The 23,356-nt window shown below is 42.1% G+C and overlaps 1 protein-coding gene across 1 annotated transcript in view; it reads left to right on the forward strand.

Moving 5' to 3' along the window:
- The first annotated feature begins 8,050 nt into the window (after positions 1-8,050).
- The window catches only part of Pkhd1 (PKHD1 ciliary IPT domain containing fibrocystin/polyductin), a 462,210-nt gene continuing 446,904 nt past the window's right edge, over positions 8,051-23,356 (forward strand). The window contains exons 1-6 of the mRNA XM_059282214.1: positions 8,051-8,178; positions 10,607-10,743; positions 12,225-12,302; positions 12,878-13,022; positions 15,828-15,936; positions 19,660-19,717. Of these exons, the coding sequence (XP_059138197.1) occupies positions 10,692-10,743; positions 12,225-12,302; positions 12,878-13,022; positions 15,828-15,936; positions 19,660-19,717 (442 nt within the window). The 5' untranslated portion in view covers positions 8,051-8,178; positions 10,607-10,691. The remainder of the gene's footprint in view (positions 8,179-10,606; positions 10,744-12,224; positions 12,303-12,877; positions 13,023-15,827; positions 15,937-19,659; positions 19,718-23,356) is intronic.

Here is a 23,356-nt window from a genome sequence, read left to right on the forward strand (position 1 = left end):
CCACATTTTCTTTATCTATTCATTCGTTGAGAGACACTTAGGTTGTTTCCAATTTCTGGCTACTTTGAATAGAGCAAATTAATGTGGATGAGCAAGTGTCTCTATAGTAGGATGTAGAGTCTTTTGAGGTATATGCCCAAGAGTGGCATAACTGGAACTTGATGCCCATCTTCCTGAGGAACTGCCACGCTGATTTCCATAGTGGCTGTACAAGTTTGTCCTCCAACCAGAAATGGATGAGTGTTTCCCTTACTCTACATCCTTGTCAGCATGAACTGTCAACTGTTTTAATGAACTTAGTCATTCTGATGGGCGTAAGATGAAATCTCAAAGTAGTTTTGATTTGAATTTTTCTGATGACTAAGGATGTTGAAGTTTTCTCAGCCACTTGAGTTTCCTCTTTTGAGAATTCTCTGTTTAGATCCATATCATAATTTTTTAATTGGGTTATTTTCTTGATATCTAGTTTTTTGAATTCTTTATATATTTTAGATATTAGCCCTCTATAAGATATGGTAAAAAAAAAAAACCTTTTCCTATTCTGTAGGCTGCTGCTTTGTCTGAATGACAGTGTCCTTTGCTATGCAGAAGCTTTTCAGTTTCATGAGGTCCCATTTATTAATGGTTAATCTTAGTGCCTGCACTAATGGTGTTCTGTTCAGAAAGTCCATTCCTGTGCCAGTGACCTCAAGGCTATACCCCCTTTCTCTTCTATCAGGTTCAGTGTATCTGGTTTTGTGTGGAGGTTTTTGATCCATTTGTATTTGAGTTTTGTGCAGGGTGATAAACATGGATCTGTTTGCTTTCTTGTACATACAGCCATCCAGTCTGACAAGCATCATTTGTTGAAGATTCTATCATTTTTTCCAGTGTGTATTTCTGGCTTTATCAAAAATCAAGGGTCTATAGTTGTGTAGGTTTATGTCTGGGTCTTCAATTTAATTCCACTGATTAACAAGTCTGTTTTTGTGTGAATACCATGCTGTTTTTATTACTATAGCTCTGTAGTACAACATGATATCAGAGATACCTAGTGATACCTCCAGTAGTTCCTTTACTATTCAGGATTGTATTAGCTATTCTGCTTTTTTTTTTGTGTGTGTGTTCCATATGAAGAACATTACGTGTTCCTTTTCTGGAAGCCTGTATCTGATGGCCATGGATTTGTTTGGTAAATCTGACAATGTGTCTCACTGTGACAGAAAGTCAAGTAAAGCCCCAGTGTCACCTGCCTTGGCTGACAGCTGCACTTCTAGGATGGACATAAAGGGTTCTGAGCATCTACCACATTGGGAGGACAAGTGGACATTCTTGGCACGGTTTGCAGTTGGGTCTCCAGAGCTGCTGTGTACTGTCCTGAGTTGAGAATTTAGCACTTCAAAGTGTTCCCTTCGCATCTCAGCCTTGGCTACGTGCCCCCTTTGAAGTTCTGTACCAGTTGTTGTCTATAAATAAGGCATGCCCAGTGCCATCAAAGTGCTCAGATGAAGGGCAGGGCATGGCTCATTTATGGGATACTGCAAGCACAGGACCATGTTAGAGAAAGGGCTTGGTTTCATCTTTCTTCCTCAACCTGTCCTCTACTCATCCCTACCTTGGTTTCATCTTCAATTTGGTGTGAAACACATATGAGGCTCCAGAGAGAAGAATCAAAGCTGCCACTTGGCAGACTCTTTCTTGCTTCCCTTTAACAAGAAGAAAGAACAAAAAGGAGAGGGTTTGGATCAGAGCCCAATAGCCTACATCAGTTTAGATTTTGCCTGAGCAGAGGTAATGCCAGGAATCTTCCCAGGGGACAGCATTAATGATACCAACTGCCTCTGATTGGGCTTACTCTTGGCTTTTTATCCTAGACTTTACTATGTGCTTTTATCTCACAGCTAGAGCTAAAGATTGAGGATTTCTACTTTGCATATGGAAACTAAAGCTTCAGAGAGTTTAACCCGCGTGCCTCTGGATATTTCCATTCTAGGCACACATAGAATTGATTATATACGAACTTGATGACAGAGTTGCTCAAGGTGAAGGTTATTAGCCTTGATCTCCGGCTGCTTCAGGTGTCATCCAGAAACAGTATTGAGGATGGTAAGACCTAGGCACACCTGTGACTCACCCATATTTTAACTGTCTTACCTAAGACTACAAGATGAGGAAGTTGTAGACGTGAAGCCATGTTTATCTGATACTTGATTCCACATTAAAAACAAATACTAGTGTTTCTGGAAACAGTTCATGGTGAAACCATCATTGCCTCAAAACCGCCTTCTTTTCCTAGCTATGTTGCTCCCTGTCATAGGCTAGTTTTCTGAGTTCTGAGACAAAGCTCTGTGACAGACATTCTTGGGCAAGGTATTTATTGAGGAAGTGAACTCGTGAGATAACTTGTAAAAAATCTGAGCCAGAAAGGGAAGTGAGTGCGCATCTACCCTCAGCCTGATCCTAAGGGAGCTCTGGAGTGAGGGGTGCTGGAGGTATCCCTCTCTGAGGAAACAGGCCTAACCTTTCACACTCTGCATCAGTTGGTCAATGAACCTGAGCAGTTGAGGGAAGTATATAATCCCATAGACATTCTGGGGGTAAGGTGGCCCCTCCAGCTTGAGGATCGTTCTCCAGAGACAGGCTCAGCAATAAAGGAAGTACAAGTGATGGAGGGTGCACTAGCCTATCGATGGGGTATAAACTGGGTGCCAACACCCCCATCCATGACTTCCTTCTTTTATCACTTCCAGTTTTATAACTGCTCAAACTAGGAGGCTCACTCATCTTTGCTGTCTCCTTAAGTTGCATTATGGCATTAGTCAAATTCTCTTTATCTATATTAGACATTCATATCAGAATTGTTCTGTCTGTCTCCTCTGAGCTCTGGTTGCTGCTAGAACTGGAGCTACTATTAGTAGTGTTAGTGCAAATAGAGTCATCACCCTTTGTCTCCTCTTTTCCCCTCCAAAATTGTCATCCAAACTTCAATTTCATTTATATGCACCCCCCCCCCCACACACACACCCTATAGACTTCACTTATCTCTCAGTGTTTTTCTTTTAATGTCATTGGGTGATGTAAAACCATGGACAGCCTTCTCAAACCTACGTGGTAGAAGACTATTTCTGTGACATGGCTGAACTGCTCCTTATGAGATGACCTGTGCCACCCAGCTTCTAGTGCTTCTCACAGCCACACAGGGGTGTTCACCTTTCTTGGATACCTACTCTGATGCTTAAAACAAATTACCAACTTCACTGGATCTAAATTCACTGAGGAAACAAAGAGCTCTGGGCATGCCTGTGAGGGAGTTTCTAAATTCAGTTAATTGAAGTGGGAAGACTTTCCCTAAAATGTGTATGATACTATTTCATGGACCGAGGCCCTGGATTGTATAAAGAGAAGAACATGAGTTGAGGACCAGCATTCATCTCTGTGGTGGTTTGAATAGGTATGGCCTCCATAGACTCATGTGTTTGAATGTTTGGCACACAGGGAGTGGCACTATTGGGAGGTGTGGCCTTGTTGGAGTAGGTGTGTTGGAGGAAGTGTGTCACTGTGCAGGTGGGCTTTCAGGTCTCCTATGCTCAAGCTACACCTAGTGACACAGTTCACTTCCTGTTGCTTGGGAATCAAGACGCAGAACTCTCAGCTCCTTCTCCAGCACCATGTCGGCTTGCACACTGTCATGCTTCCTGCCATGATAATGGACTAACCCTCTGAAACTGTAAGGCAGCCCCAATTAAATGTTTTCCTTTGTAAGAGTGGCTGTGGTCCAGCCGGGTGCCAGGCCGAGCTCCAGGAGTCCAATCGATGAGAGAGAGGAGGGATTCTATGAGCAAGGGACATCAAGATCATGATGGGAAAATGTACATAGACAACCACCCAAACTAGTGGAAATGCATGAACTGTGGACCAATAGCTGAGGAACCACCATGGTACTGGATTAGGCCCTCTGGATAGGCAAGACAGTTGTTTAGCTTGAACTGTTTAGGAGGCCCCCAGGCAATGGAATCAGACCTGTCCCTGGTGCATAAGCCAGCTTTTTGGAGCCTAATGCCTATAGTGGGACACTTTGTGCAGTCTTGGTGCAGGGAGGAGGGGCTTGGGCATGCCTCAACTGAACATACCAGGCTCTGCTAACTTCCCATGGGAGAACTTGCCTTAGAGGAGGTGGGAATGGAGGGTGGGTTGGGAGGGAAGGCTGTGAGTGGAGGAGGGAGGAGGAAGGAGAGGGGAATTTGTGGTTGGTATGTAAAATGAATAGAAAATCTCTTAATAATAATAAAAAAGAATTAAAGCTACTTATGCCATATGAAAAAAAAAGAGTGGCGGTGGTCATGGTGTCTCTTCACAGCCATAGAAACCCTAACTAAGACAACCCCTGCTTTCCAATTGTGAATGTAGTGTGAGCAGCTGCCCCATGCTCTTGCCACCAAGCTTTCCCCACAATAATGGATGGGACCCTTAAGCCGTGAGTCCAGACAAACACAGTAGAGCCTTTCTGATGAGTTAGTGAAATAATGAGAAAGTGAACAGAGAGCTCAGTAAAGCTAGTAATTATTAAGTATTTGCAGCAGACGCCTGATATAAGTTTACCTGGTAACATTTATTCACTCATGCATTCAATGGATGTCTCCTGAGTAGCGACTATGTTGAGCTTCTATGAATCACATGGAAACTGCTTTGAACTGCTGGAGTCTATTCAGTTGTACTCAACTAACTCTCAGAGATGTACAACCGGATTTGACAGCAGTGGGAGTGAAGAAGCTGAGATGCTTTGAAATGCTGAGTATCTAAAGCATGCTTAGTGGTACGGGCCTGCAATCCATCAACCCAGGCAAGGCAGGGAAATTTCAAGACCTGCCTGGACAACAGGAGGCAGTTCAAGGTCAGCTTCAGCCACTTAGGAAGATCTTGTCCCAAAATAAAAAGAGGGCTGGGGATAAGCTCAGTGGCAAAGAACTTGCCTAATACATTTGAGGTCCCAAGTTCAATACCCAGGACTGGAAAAAAATGTTGAGTATCTGACACATGCTTGTCTTGTTTTTTAGTTCTGGTAATCAAATGTGGGATTGCTGCTGCCTTCTGCTGTCAAGTAATTGAGTTACAGATCTACTCAGATCCATCAGGTAAGAAATAATTGACTCTCCATTTAAAGATGGAATTGACAAAGAATTTATGACTAGCTTCTAAAAACCTGCCATGGTACTTACCTTCTCAAATACGATATAGTAAGTTTGTTATGCTACTGATAATTGCCTCCTGAGTGATCTGACTGGTTACTGGATGTCCCCATTATTCTAGTGGATTATCTTCACTTGTATGGCTCATATGACATTGGACACCAGGCTGTTTTAACTGTGAAACCTTTTACAGAAAGGGTATAACCATTTCTTCCACTTTGAAAATTCATCTAAGACATAAAAAGTTGACAATATTATAGAATTCTGCTACTGTAGCGAGCATCCTATTGAGCTACAGAAATGTGTGACTTCAACGTCACTCAGCATTTGAAAACCAAATGTGAGAGGCATTTCCGACATCTCAGCTGGGCTTCAGGACCTCAGTAACAAGGTATACACCAGAAAAAAATTAATTGCTTTGGTGATGTTGCTACCTGCTGGTGTGGATTATTTGAAATTCTGCTGAACTTGGGGAGAAAGAATTGCACTGGAATTCAGAAACTGACATGTGTTGATAATGATGCTCTGCGAAATTGCTTACCGATGCTCCGAATTCAAAGAGAAGACTGTCTCTCTGATTTAGGGAACACTGACTATTGTAACATGTGTCTAGTCTGACAAAGCAGGGATCCAGCTGGGAGAGCAGCTAAAATCTACCTATTCTGAATGCCAAGTTATAGAAAGCATTGTTTTTCTCCTGAAATAAGATCAGTCTAAAAATACTGCACATCTCATATTCATTTCTTCAAGTCCCTTAACATTTATTTTAAAATTTTTAGATTTCAGGGAATCAGCCATGGCTGGTTAATGTGGGACTTTTTCTGTTTCAAAAACTGGGACTCCTATGCACTGAGAAAGCCCTCAAATCCATGCAATTTGCTTGGTGTCCCGGCTTTTTGATGAAGTCTGTGTGAGCAGTGTGAACTTGCTCTGTGGAGTACTGCAGGCTGGTGATGTCCTCAGGGATGACTAGGGTAGAGAGTATCACATGCCCCCAGACGACATAGTGTAGAACAGCTGGACAGCTTACTGCATCTTTCAGGTCCACAAGCTTTACAAGGTAGCTCCACCTTTGACATCCCATGGCCTGGTTGGATGCTGTGATTCATTAGAAAGGTATAGGTCACCACAATACATCATCTGGGTAAGTAACATTATTGTTAGCACAATAAGCCAAAGAGCAAAAAGGACTTAGTTTAGGATAGAAGCAGTAAGAATGAGCTATCTTTGAGTAATTTTGTTTGATGGGAAAGAAAGTTTGTTAAAGGCAGTCTGACATTGATGTTTTACCCGTAGGTTGGGCCCTTACTGAAGCAGAGCCCTGTTGCCTCAAATCTGAGTCCATGATGATAATGTGATAGCGAACTCAGAGGGATTTGATTGTCTTTATTTTGTTTCTTCACAAAGAAAAGCGGTTTGAAGAAAAGGAAGGAAGGAGAGATGAGTCAATCCCACAGGAGAGAAAGGGGCTTTTGTTTGGGGGATTCTGAGAACACAGTGTGAGGTGAAGCTGGGTGTCTCCCAAGAGGTGACCTTGGAGGACAAGAAGAGTTTGCTCCGGGGCTCCTGCTGCCTAATGAAGTTCTTCAGTGGAGTGTCACACTAGTGTCCTGCTTGCCTGATGATATGCCACATTTCTATCAGAAATATGCATGTAAGTTGAAGACAATATAGTAAATTAAAAAAAAAAAAAGTAAAGAAAGAGGGAGAAAAAGCCCAAACCAAAACAGCATCAAGTGTCCCTAGTTTTTTCTTTTGTTGCCCATATTGTCTCTGGAGTATTTTTCTTCATTAGACTCCTAATATATTTCACTTTATGGGGTGATTCCACTCTATATAAAGCACAGTGCAATCTATTTGGGTTTGCAGAGAGATAAAAAGTAATTTTCCCCAAATGATGCATGCGTAGTTTGGGAATGGCTTACATAAGTCAAACACTATTGGTCAACACTAGCCTATTCACGACTCATGTACCAAGCTGCACTCAAGTTTTGATGACTGTGAACTGTATATTTCCAATGTGGAAACTTAGTTATCTCTTAGAGTACATATAACATTAGAGTCCTGGTATGAAATAGATCACTTTTGAACTCCTGGCTGTGCCCTATTCGTGAAACCAATAAGACATCAAGTATAGTGGTATGAGCTGTGCAGACCACCCTCCCAGGTACGCGATGGTAGCGAGTAGATTTGTTGGTCCAGAGGGAGGATACCAAGCATAACAACGTCAAAGTTCATGATATCAGATACCAGGCGGTATCTCCTCTTTCCTGCTAACTTTCCTATTTCACATCTACAGCCTCCTTCCCATGGCCTTATCTCTACCTCACTAGCTGCAGCTCCACCAGATCCGTTGGCTTTCCAGCGGTTGCCAAGCTGTGGTACAGCAAGTGACAACAAACCGGTGACCAGACTCATTGTTGAGTGCCGTTAGGTAATGATGGTGGAAATCAAGGACCTCTTTGTTAAGAAAGCAAGGTAGGAGAGAGAACAGAAAATGCAAAGTTGAACCGGGCTCGTGAAGCTCCACGTTCCTCTGCATCTTTAGGCCCATGCCCCTGTGGTGGAAACATCACTGAGAGCCTACAGCACAGTGTACAGGAATAGCTCGAGGACACTCACAGAGCATGCCATCCCGCTCAGATGTTCCCTCTGGGCTCTCTGCTGTCTTCCTGGCACATTCTTTCAATCATTGAGTGCCTGTTCCACACTGGGTAGACTTTTATTTGAAATTCTTGTCTGTGACACATACAGTAATCAGAGAAAAATGTAAGAAGGCCCTTCTCTGGGTCCCTAAGTAGCTCATGTTAATGATTAAACTTGTCCTATGGTCATTTGTAAACTTTTACTCTGGTGCACACTTGGCCAGAACAGAAACGAGTCAGGCGAGTTATAGTCTAACAGCAGGGAGCTACCTGCATGCTAGATGCAGGCCGGGTTCTCACCAGAAAACACGGCATCATTTGGAAAAGGAAGATTCTCCTTTGAATCACAAGGCAGGCACAGAAATCAGGTACTGTTTGACTCAGAGAACGATCCGTTTTTTAAACTCTGCATCTCCTTCCCCCATTGCAGTCAGCAAAAAGGAAGTGGGAAGTGTACGGTAAGAACTTGGAAACTTTGTCTTTCAGGCTCCCAGATGAGGGGGAGTTGAGAGAAGAGGGATGAGGGGAAGAGGGGGCAGAGAGAAAGAATACAGGAACAGGAAGAGGACGGAACCGAATGCACAGTGCTCTGCTCTATGGTTGAAACATTCTACTTACAGGAAATAGACACTGAGTTTGTCCTTAGGAAGGAGAAGAGACATTTATTGTTGATATGACTGTTTTATTTTTGGAGGAAAATAAGTGTTTGTGAACTTACAGTTTAATGAACCCCAGTGTGGGGGTGCTTATTTCCATTGTCCCAAGCTTGGCACTAGGCATTAAGATGAAATGGTACAAAATAATGGGCCTGGATTGGACTGCATGCCAGTCAGAGTGTGCAAGCCAGATCTGGTGCTTTTGGGCTAGGCAGCAAATCCTCCTTAGTGTCGTTCTGACGTAGTATATATTACTGGAAACTAGATGTTTGTAAATTGAATACAATTACAAGTTACAAAAAGACTGAAGAATGTAGGAAAGTTTGAAGTGTGAAAGAACACCTGGTAATGTGGACACCCCATCCGTACCTGAGGAGACTCTATGACTAAGGATGGGTACATAGACTCTTTATTTTCCCAGCTTCCAGTGCAGTGGCCAGCATCTATCGGGGATGTAGCAAACCTTCCCAGTGCTGGACCAAATGTAAGTTATTGTTTATTTTGAGTTAGCTTTATCAGGACATACCTGTATGATAAATTCAATGCATTTGGGGGCAGGAGAGGCAGTCTTGTTCTGAGACTATTTGGGGGTTCTGTGCTTCCTGAAATGGTGTAAATACTAGCACATCGAGTGTTTTCTTAGAAATTTGCATTAATGTTTATGTAATAATATGGGCTTACTCCTTTTAGTTTTCAAACTTTCATAGAGCCTCCAAGCCAGTGTTTTAGGATTATTTGTCTGTTCCCTTCTGGCTGGTGCTGGAGAGCAGTTCCTCAGTCTTCCTAGAGCAGCATAAGAGGGCTCAGCCAAGGTTGTGTGGATTCTGTTTTCTTTGCCATGGAGAAAAAACAAACCACATCTTTCCTATCTGTAAAATCAGAGGTGGGGTATTTAAAAATGTATGAATGAATTAAAAATCTTTGAGTGCTATATGGGGCCCTCACACTGAAACTCATATGAAAATGGGTGGCTGGTGGATGGATTTCTTCACAGTGCCCTCTAGAGGCAAGACATGCATGGCCGTACACAGACAGTATCTGGCTCAGGCTCCCAGGATGTGAGCTGGAGGTTTGAGGGTTTGAGGGGACCTCCTGAAGAAAGATTTGCTGGAGAATAAGGCCAGGAGCTCATAAAGCCATGGAGGGTTAGCTGTCAGAGCAGAGGCCGACAGATGGAAGCCTTGCTTGATTGCTAACAAGAAATACAGCCTGGCTATCATGCAGGATTCAAATCTGACAGTCATGGGAGAGGAAGCAGGGGAGTTGGGGTACGCGAAAACAGCACAGAGCCCTGCCTGGTCACTAGTCATCTGATGACTAGACGCTATTTCTAGGATTCATTTATTTGAATGGTGTCGCTATTCTTCACCCAATTTAAACGTGGATTAAATAAGCTATTGCAACAAGATAAGCCGGGTGGTGATTTTCTGTAATGTTTCTTACGTACTCACTCTCTCCCAAGCTTAGGAAGAGGCTTAGGAAGCCTCTAATGATGCTAGTACTACATTCTTTACTTACTTACTTATTTAATTATTTTAAATATAATTACATCACCCGACTCTCTCTAACCTCCCCCACCCTCTTCTAAATTCACAGCCCCTTATTCTTTAATTATTATTGTCTTATATGTTTGTGTGTGAATAAGCATATAAATGCAATATGATGAGCCCAGCAGTTTTTCATTGTCTGTAGCTCTTCTTCTAGGGGTGGGACCCCATGTGATTTCCCCTATACACGTTGGCAGGTCAACTGGTGTTGTCATTATTCAGGACCTGCTTAAGCAGCCATATTGTTGAGATTTCCTGAGTGTGGCTTCCCTGTCATATCTACAAGATGCTATCTTGGAGCAGACTTTCTGGTCCTCTGGCTCTTACAATCTTTCTTCTTTTCCCCCATTCTTAGAGGGTTAGGTGTAGGGGTTATGTTCTAGTGTATCAATTTGGGCTGGGCATCCACGGTCAGTTGTACCCTACATTTTAACTGCTCATGGTTTTCTGTAATGGTCTCCATCTACTGTGAAGAAAATATTGGATAGGTGAGAACTTGTTGAGGTAGCGCTACATTTATCCCGTCTCTTTAATTTTCTGTTTCAATATAGCTCATTGATATAGGCATTTTTTTTTACTTTATATTTTATAAGGCTCAAAAGCCACATTGCACCAATCAACACGAAAAATGCTTTTAATATCGGAGCCATCTTAAGAGGGCTGAGCTAGCCGGACGTCATGCCTGCTTGGCTGATTGCTCTGCTGAGCACGGAAGTATTACTTCTAGCAGGTAAGTAGAAAGTGTGTGAGCAGATCACACATCAGATCAATAGGTCACCTTGAGAGCCACTATTAATAGTGAAAATATTGCCTTGATTATATACTGTAGACATACAATTTTTACTTGCCCACTTAAAATATGAGTTAAAACATTATTTTAGAAGGAAGTATTGAAGTATCTGCTTCAGGATCTGAAATAATAGTTTTTTTTTTCCTGATGAGTATCTGGGGTTATTTGTTAAATTGTTATGAATAGATATTTCAACTTTTAGTGGCCAGTGGGGGTTGCTGTAACAATTCAAATACTTTAATAATAACATAACTTCTTCTATAATGTCTTTTTTGGCTAGTAGATATAATTCTTATTAGATTTTATTGTTATATCTTCCCTAAGGCATTGTGTCTTAGTGATTAATGGCTGCTTCCATTAAAATCACCTTCTTATTTTTTCTAATCATGCTTCCACCTTCTCAGTGAATTTGGTAATCCTCTGCATCTTATTTTTGTCTTCTTTGGATAAAATTAACTTGTCATTTCTGGGGGGTCTAAGGATGGTAGGATCTGGTTGGGGTTGCCATGATGTGATCTTGATATGAATTAGTTTCCACCATTCTTAGGTGTAGTGAGTCACCAAAACGTTGCTGTATGTAATGCCCTGGGCTAGTCTACAGGCAAGGCCCAGTTTACACTAGAAATATTCTGACATGGAAATGAAGGAGTTTTCTTTAGATAACACACAACTCTTTGTTTGCTTATTGTCATCTGGAGGTGCCGAATGATTTTTGCTAGCCTCCTTGAAGCGGCTTTGCCTTGACCATGACATGTCTGTGAATATCCTCAAAGATTAAGTCTCATTTAGTGTAGCATTTCAAGTTCACACGCCTTTCCTTTTTTATTTTAAAGGAAATTCTGCAATGTTCTCTCTTTAGTCCCTCAGTGATCATTCAAGGCAAAAATCAGGGAAGTCTTGGATGCATTTGGGGAGTCATACTGATTATGTGTTCAATAGGGCTCAGAAAGGAAAAGTAGAGGACAAAGGAGAAGGAAGTAGGCATATCTCCAAGAAGTTTTTCCCTTCCAGGAAGTAGGAATATAAGTAGTGAACTTTATATTGAAATGTGGCCATCTGAATAGAGAGCAGAAGAGAGAAGGGAGGAAAAGAGAGTCCAGCTAAGAACCAAGCATGTCTCTGAGACTATTTCTAAGGGAAGCAGAAATTCGGGATTGTCCTGATGAACACTGGGGTTCTGGATTGATAAAATGAGAGTGATACATTTTCCTTAAAGTAGAACTCAAAAGCCATGTTTCTGGGCCATCAGTGCCTGAATACAAGTGCACACCCGGAACCAGAAACTCTGGTAATAGGGCCTGGTGATCCATGCTTTATCTAGCCCCTGGATGACACATACACACTAAAGTCTGCTTTAAGATATCGGAGGTGCTAGTGGGTTATACATAACCTTCAAAACCAGTGTTTTCTTTTATTGACAGATCCCTACCTGAGTTTCCAGGTTGAACCTGCAGAAGGTAGCCTCGCAGGGGGAACGTGGATCACAGTTGTTTTTGAAGGTAGGTGTGGACTTCCCTAAATGTGAGTGTTGGATTTGCTGATCCAAAGTGTAAAGGAGTATGAATCCTTGCCTCCTTGTCTTAGAACAGCTCTAAAGAAGGGTCCCAATGGGATGAACTGATTGACCCAACTCTGTCTTTGCAGATGCTGACTGGCCAGTGTCACAGCAGAGGTCACTCTTGTATCAGTGTCCTCGTGGTGGGATGCTTGGGAAGATGATGGGCTGACATGGAAGTGTCAGCATAGTATTAAGTGTTATCCTGGTTGTTGCCCTTATATATGATTCCGTGTTAGGAGCCCCTAAGCCATGCCTTACTGTACCCATTTCCCCCATGGCACAAAGCAACTTGGAAGGTTGGAAAACTCTTTCCTAGAGGGTAGGCAGATGTGAAAGGAGAAAAATTTTTTGTAGGCTCATAAATATGAGAACGTTTGTAAAGCAGCATTAACTGCCTTTGGAAATGAGTATTAATGCTGTCCTCTGGCAAACACAATGTCTTCCATTGCCCTCCTGTGGCCAATGTTTGTATTGCCCTGTATGTCTCCTACATCTGGGATTTCTCCTTGAGTTTAGGTTTGGAGAAAAGTGTTCTTTACCCCACCAACGGCTCTCAGCTGGAGATAGACCTGGTGAATGTGGCAGTTCCTGCCTTGCCGAGGATCCCCTGTGATGTCTCTCCTGTCTTCCTGGATTTGCCTGTGGTGACTTGCCAGACCAGGTACACAAGTCTGGAAAACAAAACCTGGCAGGATGAAGGAGCTTTCCTTTCTCAGTAGTTTGGGTGATACGTTAGACAACTCTTGCAATGCCTACAGTGGTCAGGCGTGGCTTTAAAACACTCTACGTGAATATGCTTGCACGCTTTCGAAATTCTTTTCCTTTAATCTCTCTCGGAGTAGAAAAGAGAAACAAAGTTCTGTCTATGGCAGAAAGGACAAATGAAAGAAAAAGAAAATTAATGCCATCACAAGCAAAAGCAATCACCCGTCAATGTTCTTTCTTTTGTAAAACTTTAATTTTTTCTTTGCTATTTTATTTTTGAGATTATAATGTAATCACATCATTTCCCCTTCCCTTTCTTCCCTCCAACCCCCCCCCACATATTCCACCTTGCTTTCTTTCAAATTTGTGACCTCCCTTCCCATTGATTATTGTTATACGCATATATATGTATACATATATATCCCTAAATATTACCTGCTCGGTGTGTATAATGTATGCGTATGTACATTCTCAGTGCTGACCATTTGGCACTAGACAACCAATTGGTATGCTCTTCCCTGGGGAAAGACCACCTTTCCTGCTCTTGGTTTTCTTCAGGTGCCTGTAGTTCTTCATGTAGGGCTGAAGCTTTGTGGGCTTTCCCCTCATTCACTTTGGCATGCTTATTGTCCTTGCTCAGCTCACATCTGGGCAGTCATGTTGGTGAGACTTTATGGGTGTAACCTCTGACACTCCTAGGAGACACAATCCCACAGTAGACTATCTGACCCTCTGGCTCTTACAATCTGTCTAAAGACCTCAGAATGAGCTCAATATGCAAGTATGTGGTCAATATTGGAGAAAGTTCCATGAGCTGCTGAGAAGAAAGTGTATTTATTCTTTTGCTTGACATGTTCTGTAAATATCTGCCAGGTGCATTTGATTTACGATGTTGTTTAACCCTAGCATTTCTCTGTTTAGTTTTTGTCTGGTTGACCTGTCGAGGAATTGAAGTCACCCCCTATCACTGTATGAGGATCACTATGTGATTTTAGCTGTAGTAGTGTTTCTTTTGTAAACTTGGATGCCATCAACGTTTGGTGCATAAATATTTAGAGTTGCAATACCCTCTTGATGAATTTTTCCTTTGACGAGTATGTAGTATCCTTCCCTATCTATTCTAACTAGTTTTGATTTGACGTCTACTTTGTCAAATATTAAAATGGCTATACCTGCTTTCGGGTTCATTTACTTAGAATATTTTTTCCCATTTTTTTACCCTGAGGTGATATCTATCTTTATGATTAAAGTATATTTCTTTAATGCAGCAGAAAGATGGATTCTGTTTTCTAATCCAGTCTATTAGTCTGTGTCTTTTCATTTTGTAATTGAGATCATTAATATTGATAGTTAATAATGAGCAGTGTTTATTTGATTTCTTTGTTGATATAGTATGTGTTTCCTCCTATTTTTTGATTTACTGTTATAGGATTACTTATTTTGTGTATTTCCTTTGGTGTGGTTAACCTCTTCAGACTGGTATTTTCCTTCTAGTAACTTCTGTAGGGCTGGACTGAATATTTTGTTTTAGTGTTGAGTGTTTGTCTTCCTCCATCTATTGTGATTGATAGTGTTACTGGGTATAGTAGTCTGGGCTGGTAGCTCTCATCTCTAAGAGTTTGCTGAATATTCCTCCAGGCTCTTCTGGCTTTCAGAGTCTCCATTGAGAAGTCAGGTGTTATTATTTTATTGTTATTATTTATTAAATTATTCATTTATTTTACATCCTGACCACCGTTTCCCCTCCCTCCTCTCCTCCCATCTTCTCCCTCCATCTTACTGCCTACCCCCCATCCACTCCTCCTAGTTTCTGTTCAGAAAGGGCCAGGCCTCCCGTGGCTGTCACAATCCACCATTTTTCTGGTGGTTCTGTCTTAATATGTGAATTGGTCTTTTTCCTTTGCAGCTTTCAATGTCCTTTCTCTGTTCTGTATGTTTAATGTTTTTATTATTCTGTGTTGTGAGGAATTTCTTTTCTGGTTCAGTCTACTTGGTGTTCTGTTTGTTTCTTGTACCTTGATAGGTACTTCTTGCTTTAGTTTGGGGAACTTTTCTTCTATGATTTTGTTTAAACTATTTTCTGTGCCTTTGACCTGTGTTTCTTCTCCATCCTCTATTTCTATTATTTATAGATTTAGTCTTTTGATTGTGTCCCAGATTTCCTGGATGTTTTTAGATTTAACATTCTGTTTGTCTGAGATATCCATTTTTTCTGTCTTGTCTTCAATGCCCAAGGTTCTTTTTTCCATGTCTTGGACTCTGTTGATGAGGTTTACCTCTGAATTTTTTGTTTGACTTCCTAACTTTTATTTCCAGTTTTTCAGTTTGGGTTGTCTTTAGTGATACTATTTCTACTTTCATGCCTTGAACTGTTTTCATTACCTCATTCCACTGTTTCTTTGTGTTTTCACAGACTTCATTGAGAGTTACTCATATCCCCTTTAAGACCTTAGAACATATTCATAATTCCTAATTTGAAGTGCTTTTCTTGTACTTTTAAAGACCTATGAGCCCATAATTCTGAGTTATTAAGTTCTTAAATTAAGTTCAAAGGACTTTCAACAACAAGAAGAAATACAGTTTCTCTCGGTGAGAACTGAGCCCAAGTGGAAGTATAGTGAGTAGTAGATCTAGGTGGCAAAAGGTGAAATGTAGAGACATTCTCTCAGCTCCATCTTACAAACACAGATAGGAAACATACAGCAGTCAGGTGGGAACTCCTGGTTTTTTATTTATAAAGATTTCCATTTTCTGTCCCCAGATCTCTGCTGTCTGAAGCACATGCAGGTCTGTACTCTCTGGAGATACGCTCTGGGGAGCAAGTGATCGGCAGCCCATGTCCAGGGTCACTAGACGGCTGTGCTTTCAAGGTGGGTCCTGAGGATGGAGGAATGCGTGTTTGACTGGTCAGGCAGTAGCTGTGTTATCAAAAACAAGTTATAAATCAACCGGCATGTCTGCTTTACTAGGGAAGAAGTGATACGGAGAGAATGCTAGGGTTTCCCTCACGCTATGAAAGATAAACACTGACTCAGGTTCTAGCTGAGTGCCTTATGCGTATCGTGTACGACAACGCTCCCAAATTTATGATGGGGCTGGCTGTCTTTTATGCTCGCTACACTACCCAGGCAGGAAGTGGCAGAACCAGGGTCTGACCCGTCCTGTGACTGTGAATCCACATTGAACCTGAAGGTCACAGAGGAGCCACACACATCAGTGTTTTGGACGAGTGTTACGTTTTCAGCTGATTCTGAGTGTTAGGATATTGAAGGGACTCAGGGGTCCCAGGTCCTTTGCGGGCCCCAGTCTCCCTGCCCCCTGCTCCCTGGTACCTTTTGCTGCTCTTCCTGACACCAGTCTGAGAGCTCCTTTGCTGCTGAAATTCTCCTTCCAAGTCAGACAGATGAAGAAGGCGAGATGGCAGAAGTGAGAGCCGTTTCCTTTAGGCCAGCGTCTGGTCTTATTTAATTTAGACCCTTGATACTCACACTGGACTTCCTTCCGTGTTTGGTCCAGCCGAAGAGCCATTTAGCTTTGTGGGAAAATGACCTGTAAACGGGAAACTCTTTTAGCAGGCTCTTGTGAAAGGTGCCCCAGCAGTGCTCCTGGTGGCAAAGCCCTTTGTTTAAGAGCCTTAGAGAACAGAACAGAGTCCTTAACTCATGCTGCTTTAGAGTTAAGACGCTGCTGCCCTAAACTCAACTCCAATATTAGTATATAGGCACTAACCTTTAGAAACTTGGAATTTGTTGTCCAGTCCCAGTTAACAATGTGATCCTCAGCCCAAGAGAATGTTATTGTCTGAAATGTTGTGTCTGTAAGCATGTTGCAAAAAGAAGAAACAAAGTCACAGCATTCTTTCTCGTTAAGAACCATATCACCACCCCTACCCTGGCTTAGGGACCATCAGAGAGGAGGAGTGTCTGAGCACTCCTGAATCACCACGCTCCCTTCACCTCAGGAAGTCCTTTTCCTACTTATTATAAGGATCAGTAAGGACGGGGTGGGAGAGACACTCTTCCTGAAATTGCACATTAAAAAACCCCCCACAAGTCCAGCAGTGGTCTACTGACGTGGTGAGTTGATGAACTAGCACCAGGGGACGCAGTTAATGAGAGGCACTTGAGTGAAGTAAAATGCAATGTGCCTTTCTGCTTTGGGACTGGGACTTAGGGAACCATGGGTATTAAAAATTAATTCCATCTTGCCAGCCCACTCCAAAGAGCCTGCTGCGGGCACTGGCAGGTCTGAAGGACTCACAGAAGGTTTATCAAGCAGCTGGCGGCTGTGACTTCTCATTCTAATCTGCTGTTTTTACCATCCCTCTCTGGCCCACCTACCTTCCCATCTTGCTGTTGCTGACCTCACGGGGCTCAAGGATCAGCATGTAGGAAGCCTGCCTTGGAAGCTCATTAATTTTTTCACTGTTCCGTCTCCAGCATGGTGGGTGACCAGAAGTCGGTTTCTCTTAGAAACGGTACTATTTTATGTTTTATGAATACAGAAAGAATTGTGAGTGAAAACTTTTATTGTGGTTTAACCCTAAGTATACCCCAGTGCTCTCTGAGGAGTTGGGAGGAAGCAATAAATGAGTCTATATCCCCACTAACCTCTTGAAGGGTGACAGATGGCACAGTAGATCTTATATTTCAAGCTGGAAACCTAGAGGTATGCTTTGGTATTTGCTTTGAAGTTGACTGCTCCGTCTGCCTTCGTTTTTAATGAGAGCGAGAGAGAGAGCAATAACAACTTCTTTAAAACTCCAATGGAAGTCACTTTGGAAGGAAAGACCTCCCCATGGGAGATGAAACACAGAGTGCAGTCACTGGGTTGGAGGCCAGAGCTGGGACTGAATGTTTGGCGTCGTGTGTGGAACTGCATTAATCTTTATCTTCTGCTGAGATCACAGCCAGTTCTTAATCTGAAAAGTCACAGTAGTCTTATCTGGACCCCCTGACTGTGCATATTTTCTGTGAACTAGTTTCTAGCTCTTTCCTGTAGAGAATGAGGAAAACGGCCTTGATGGCCGACTGCACTGCTGTGTAGATCAATACTTAAACTCCACACTCAACAGGCCACCGTGGGCTTGGTTGAAAAGCCTTTTCATTCCCGATGCCTGATTAGGGCAGTTGATTAACCATGGCTGTTCTCTGGTAATAGTCTCCCTGGGAATTTGGACTCCGGGGGAGCTGGATGCAGCCCAAACAAAACAGTGTGCTGTAGTTTGTTTTGTAAATGTGAAGCTGTAGTTGCTTAGAAAGGAAGCAGTCTAGGTATCTAGTAGGAGAAGTGGTTGCTAAGTCTCTTCCTGGGTGAAACATTAGCTCATGGGTCAAACCTTGGCCTGGCCAGTCTGGCCCACTCTGTATGTATCTCCATTTCCTCACGTAGCCTGGTATGATGTCCCAGTGGAGCATGCTCTACTCTTAGCCTACCCTAGATGTCTGTAGATAGGATGGACTTCCTGAATGATCTCACCCTGCCTTTCCTTCTCGGTAGTGTATCTGTCAACCATGGATGGGCTGTTGATGCACTGACAGGAGTACAAATGTCTCCCACATTTCAGGCTAGGCAGGGGAAGCAAGTGCAGTGGCATCAGGCAATGTCCCTTTTGGCGAAGCCTGAAACTAACGGGTGTTGTGTTTTAAGAAAGGGACATTGTAAGTTGATTTGGGATTCCATGACTAGGCTTCAGCATTTTTCCACTTCTCCCATAAATGGTGTTTACCTCGTGTGTGTGTGTGTGTGTGTGTGTGTGTGTGTGTGTGTGTGTTCACATGTGGCCTTAGCGAACACGTGGAAGTCAAGGAGAATCTTGGGTTTCTCTCAGTCTGTCTTTGCCCTTCTACCTTGGTTAAGTCAGGGTCTCTGTTGTTTTCCCATTGACTTCCAGAGAGTCTTTTGTCTCCACCTCCCACATCACCCTAGGAATGCCAGGATAATAGATGTATCTGACTTTATGTGGGTTGTGGGGATTCATACTCGGGTCCTCACACTTGTACGACAAGTGCCTTATTCATTGAGACATGGTCACAGCCATGGCCTCCTTCTTGGAGGACAGTGTTCCTTCCCATTTCTTGAATATTTCCCCCCCCAAAGCAGGCACCCTCTGTTTTTCTATCTTTACTCATGTATATCCAACTGTTATTTTATAGGATTGTTATTTTATAGGATGGCGAGCTGACAATAATGTAAATGATACTCCTTCCAGCTTAAAAATTAACTTAAAGACATTTAATTATAATAATGAAATTAAAAGACTAACATTCTGGATGGCACCTTGTCCACCTTTCTTTCTGACAAAATATGTCCCTGGGTGTGGCGGGTAGGTAGGTAGAAACAGGCTTGCAAGATCTGCACAGTATGGCACAGGTAGGGAGATGTATGACCTCGATCCGATCCCTTGAACTCATCTGCTGAATATAATAATGTCTGTCATCCCTGCTTTGTGGGATTAGCATGAGGCTTACAAGAAGCAAGTGTGAAGTGACTGGGGAGATGCATCCTGTTTTCCGCTCCTGCTTTCTGAGGAATAGTTTGTGGCTCTTGTGGTCATGTCTAGTCTAATGAAACACTTGTGATAATACTTTCAGTTTTCCAAGGCACAGACACCTGTTGTGTATCAAGTTAACCCGCCAAGTGGAGTACCAGGTAAGAAATCTTCTGTTAAGTATGAATCTCTCTACCAACCTTGCTGCAGACTCTTCTACCAGTGTGTGGTGTCTATAGTCCAATTTAGCTTCTTAACTGATATTGTTTTGAAAATAAGTTTCAGCTTCTGTTTTTTTCTTCAATTTTTTTCCCCTTTAGTCACTTTTGTCTTATGGCTTTACTGATAACAAACAAACAAAAATCCAAATATGATTAAAAAAAAAAAAGTCCAACAAAACCCAAAGTCATCCACACAGGAGACTGTGGGAGATAGAAATCATAACCACTCTACTTTATTCCCACCTGAAATAGTCCATTCAGACCAGGAAGTCCTTATTGACCCCCTACTGTGTGCCAATAACTCACATAACTCTTCATATGTATTATTATCTGAGGATCACAAAAACATGATGCTACAGGAACAATTATTATTTTCATTTTTGAGGAGAAACAAATGAGGTATCAGGGGGTTAAATGGTTTGTTCAAAGAAGTGATTCTCAGCCTTCCTAATGCTGCAACCCTTTAATAGAGTTCCTCATGTTGTGCTGACCCCACTTATTGCTACTTCATAACTGTAATTTTGCTACTGTTAGGATCATAATGTAAACATCTGATAGGCAGGATATCTGATATGGAGGATATCTGATATGTGACCCCTCCAAGGGGGTTGAGACTCACAGGTTGAGAACTGCTAATCTAAAGTCATATCAATAATAAGTAGTGCAGCCGAGGTTTGAGTTGAGATAAAGTCTGTGTCTATTATTATTTTGGTGTATGTCAACTGGCACTGGATACAACTCAGAAAGCTATTAGCCCTGATGTTTATCTAGAGGATTTGTTCTTGAGTTAGAGAAACACAGACATATATACTTGATCTTAGTCAAAAGGCTTGGAAAGGATTCATATTAGAGCATATTAGAGCCAGGAGGGCAGAAGAGGAGGTGGTTGTGTAAGGGTAGGGGATTTACACAGAAAAAGCAGATGCTCTGAGACATAGGCCCAGGAACTTTGTCAGTTTTATTTAAAACCAAATAATAAACACAGCTTTTTAAAATGTACTCTGCTATCTTTTTATGGGCAAATTCCTCTATGTGTGTATGTATACATGTACACACACATAAATACCAGATTTTTCATTTGTTCTATATTTACAGTATAGTATCCATCTGTGAACATAGTTGCTAATTTAAAAAAATGATTACATTTGCGTATTTACGTATTATGAGTGTGTATATGTGTGTATGTGTGTATGTGTGTAAGTGTGTGTACTGTGTACATGTGCACATACGTCACAGCTTGTGTATGGAGGTCAGAGGACAACTTTCAGAAGTTGGGTCTCTCCTCCTACCATGTGGGCTCAGGGATGAAACTCAGGCCGTCACTTTCAATGGGAAGTGTCTTTTTAAACCCACTCAACCATCTTGGTAGGCCAAGTTGCTGGGTTTTTAGGTATGATTATGTCTGAATGCATAATCTGATCTAGTTGTTTTGATGTGATTGACTGGTTAAGATAATAAGAATGAATATCTATGTTACAGTGTTTGTATGTTATAGTGTGTGTGTGTGTGTTCATGTGTGTGTGTGTGTGTGTGTGTGTGTGTGTGTGTGTGTGTAGGCAAATTTTATGTATGTGCCTATTTAAATTACAGTCTAAAGAACAAGAATTTAGCATTGTCTTACTGATATGAGGCTTTCACAAATATAGTCCATTGTATTACTTTGATTAACCAAGACATGATCAAGGTTTATGAAAAAGGATGCGAACTATGACAGTTATACAGGTATTTGGGTTCCTGGTGCTTGTGTGTAGAAGGTTTCAGTTTAGGTGGCAGAAATCTTATTCTGATGAGGGATGAATAAGGAGCCATAAGAGACATGAGGTGGGATGTCAGTTGCTCTCCAGATCTGTCAAACCTGTTTGTCTCACCGAGGTGGAGTTCTGCACACTGTCTCTTCCACATTTTGGGGGGACCATGGGTGGCTGGCCTTGTCAGAGTGGTCCCTCAAGGCACGATCCACACGGCTGCATCTTTGCAATCACTTTCTAGACAATTACTCTCATTTCATTTGGGAAGCTTGCCCAGAGTAGCAGCCAGGGACATGCGGGAGGAGGTAGCTACAGAAGAGACAGCATTTTATTTTATGGGTGGTTGGGTTTCTGTATGTGCTTAACAGTCCTTCACTGTGACGCAGAATCCCCTGGAACTGTGCTCTGCTTTGCTCGTTTGTCAGCCTCTGTTGGGCGGCTTTGTTTAGGAACAAACAACCGAAGACCCCACAGGATTTTCTAATTTCTGCAACCTGCTATTTGTTTTTAAGTGGAACGTAACAAAGCTCGGCTTCTTCCCGGGGAACTAGGAAGCCAATCGTGCAGTTTGGTCAACATAAAATAGAACCATTCTGCCAGTTTAGCAGCAGCAGCAGCAGAGAATTTAACGTTCTAGTCTTCTGAAAACTCTGAGACCTTTGTCTCAGTCCTTAAGAACCCACGCTTTCTCTTCATCTACCTGAAAGGTCCAGTCCTAGCCATGTAATGACTGTGGGTGAAAGTCCCCCTTTCACACAGAGCAGCGTGAAGAGAATCCACAGAGGATGATGTTAAGTAGCTTTAAATTCTCATGGAAAAAAAGTTTCCTGGACACAGTGACCCCAAGTGTATCCTATTCTGGGTTTTGAGGCTTTACTGGACTAACAAATACCTCTCTAATCTGTGAAGGTAATTTCTAATAGTATTACAGCCTATATGTCTTGAGTAGCTGGGGTTATAGGAACATGACATGGTACATGGCTCACCCTGTCATTGAATAGCGCATTTGCTGAGTGAACAACATATGTTCATTAGCCATACATCCATGTAAACTTTAGTTCTAACTAACTCTCTTGCTGTTTTGTGCTCATCTTTAGTTCCTGTCCCTTTGGCTCATGAGGGACTTTTTTTTTTATCTTTTGTACTTTGAGATACAGAAAATAATTAGGATCCCAGAAGACTGATCAGAGATTGTGTGATACAGCCTCTTCATATAGCTTTTTATTTGTTTTCTCGTTTTTATTAGTTCTTTGAGAATTTCATACAATATATTTTGATCACATTTACCTGCTTGTTCCAGATCCTCTTCCCCCTTCCCTACCCATGCACCTTTGTGTTTTCTTTTATTTTCCTTGAAACAAACAAACAAACAAACAAACACCAAGTGCAACTTGTGCTGCTCATATACTCTTGGGCATGTGGCCTTCCACTGGATGTGGTTGACTTACCAGGGGCCACACTCTTAGAGAAAATTGACCCACCCTCTTCCAGCAGCTCCCTGTTGCTAATAACTCTGTATCTAAGGCTAGAGTATTCCATGCTGGGATTTTGTCTGCTTTGAGCTTGCACAGGTTTTGTACACAAGCACTGTGAGTTTATTTGAGCAATGCCCCATTCTTTCTGGAAAACGCTGTTTCTTATTCATCATCTCTGTCTCTAGCTCATACAATCTTTTTACTCCCTCTTCCACAATGACCCTTGAGTACTTGGTGTAGTCAGAATTTTTCCTGTGTCCCACTCAGTCCTGCAGCCACTCTGACCCAAGTAAACACACAGAGGCTTGTATTACTTACAAACTATATGGCCTATGGCTCAGGTTTCTCGCTAGCTA

The sequence above is a fragment of the Peromyscus eremicus genome, chromosome 16_21, assembly GCF_949786415.1.
Source record: "Peromyscus eremicus chromosome 16_21, PerEre_H2_v1, whole genome shotgun sequence".
Classification (NCBI taxonomy): Eukaryota; Metazoa; Chordata; class Mammalia; order Rodentia; family Cricetidae; genus Peromyscus; species Peromyscus eremicus.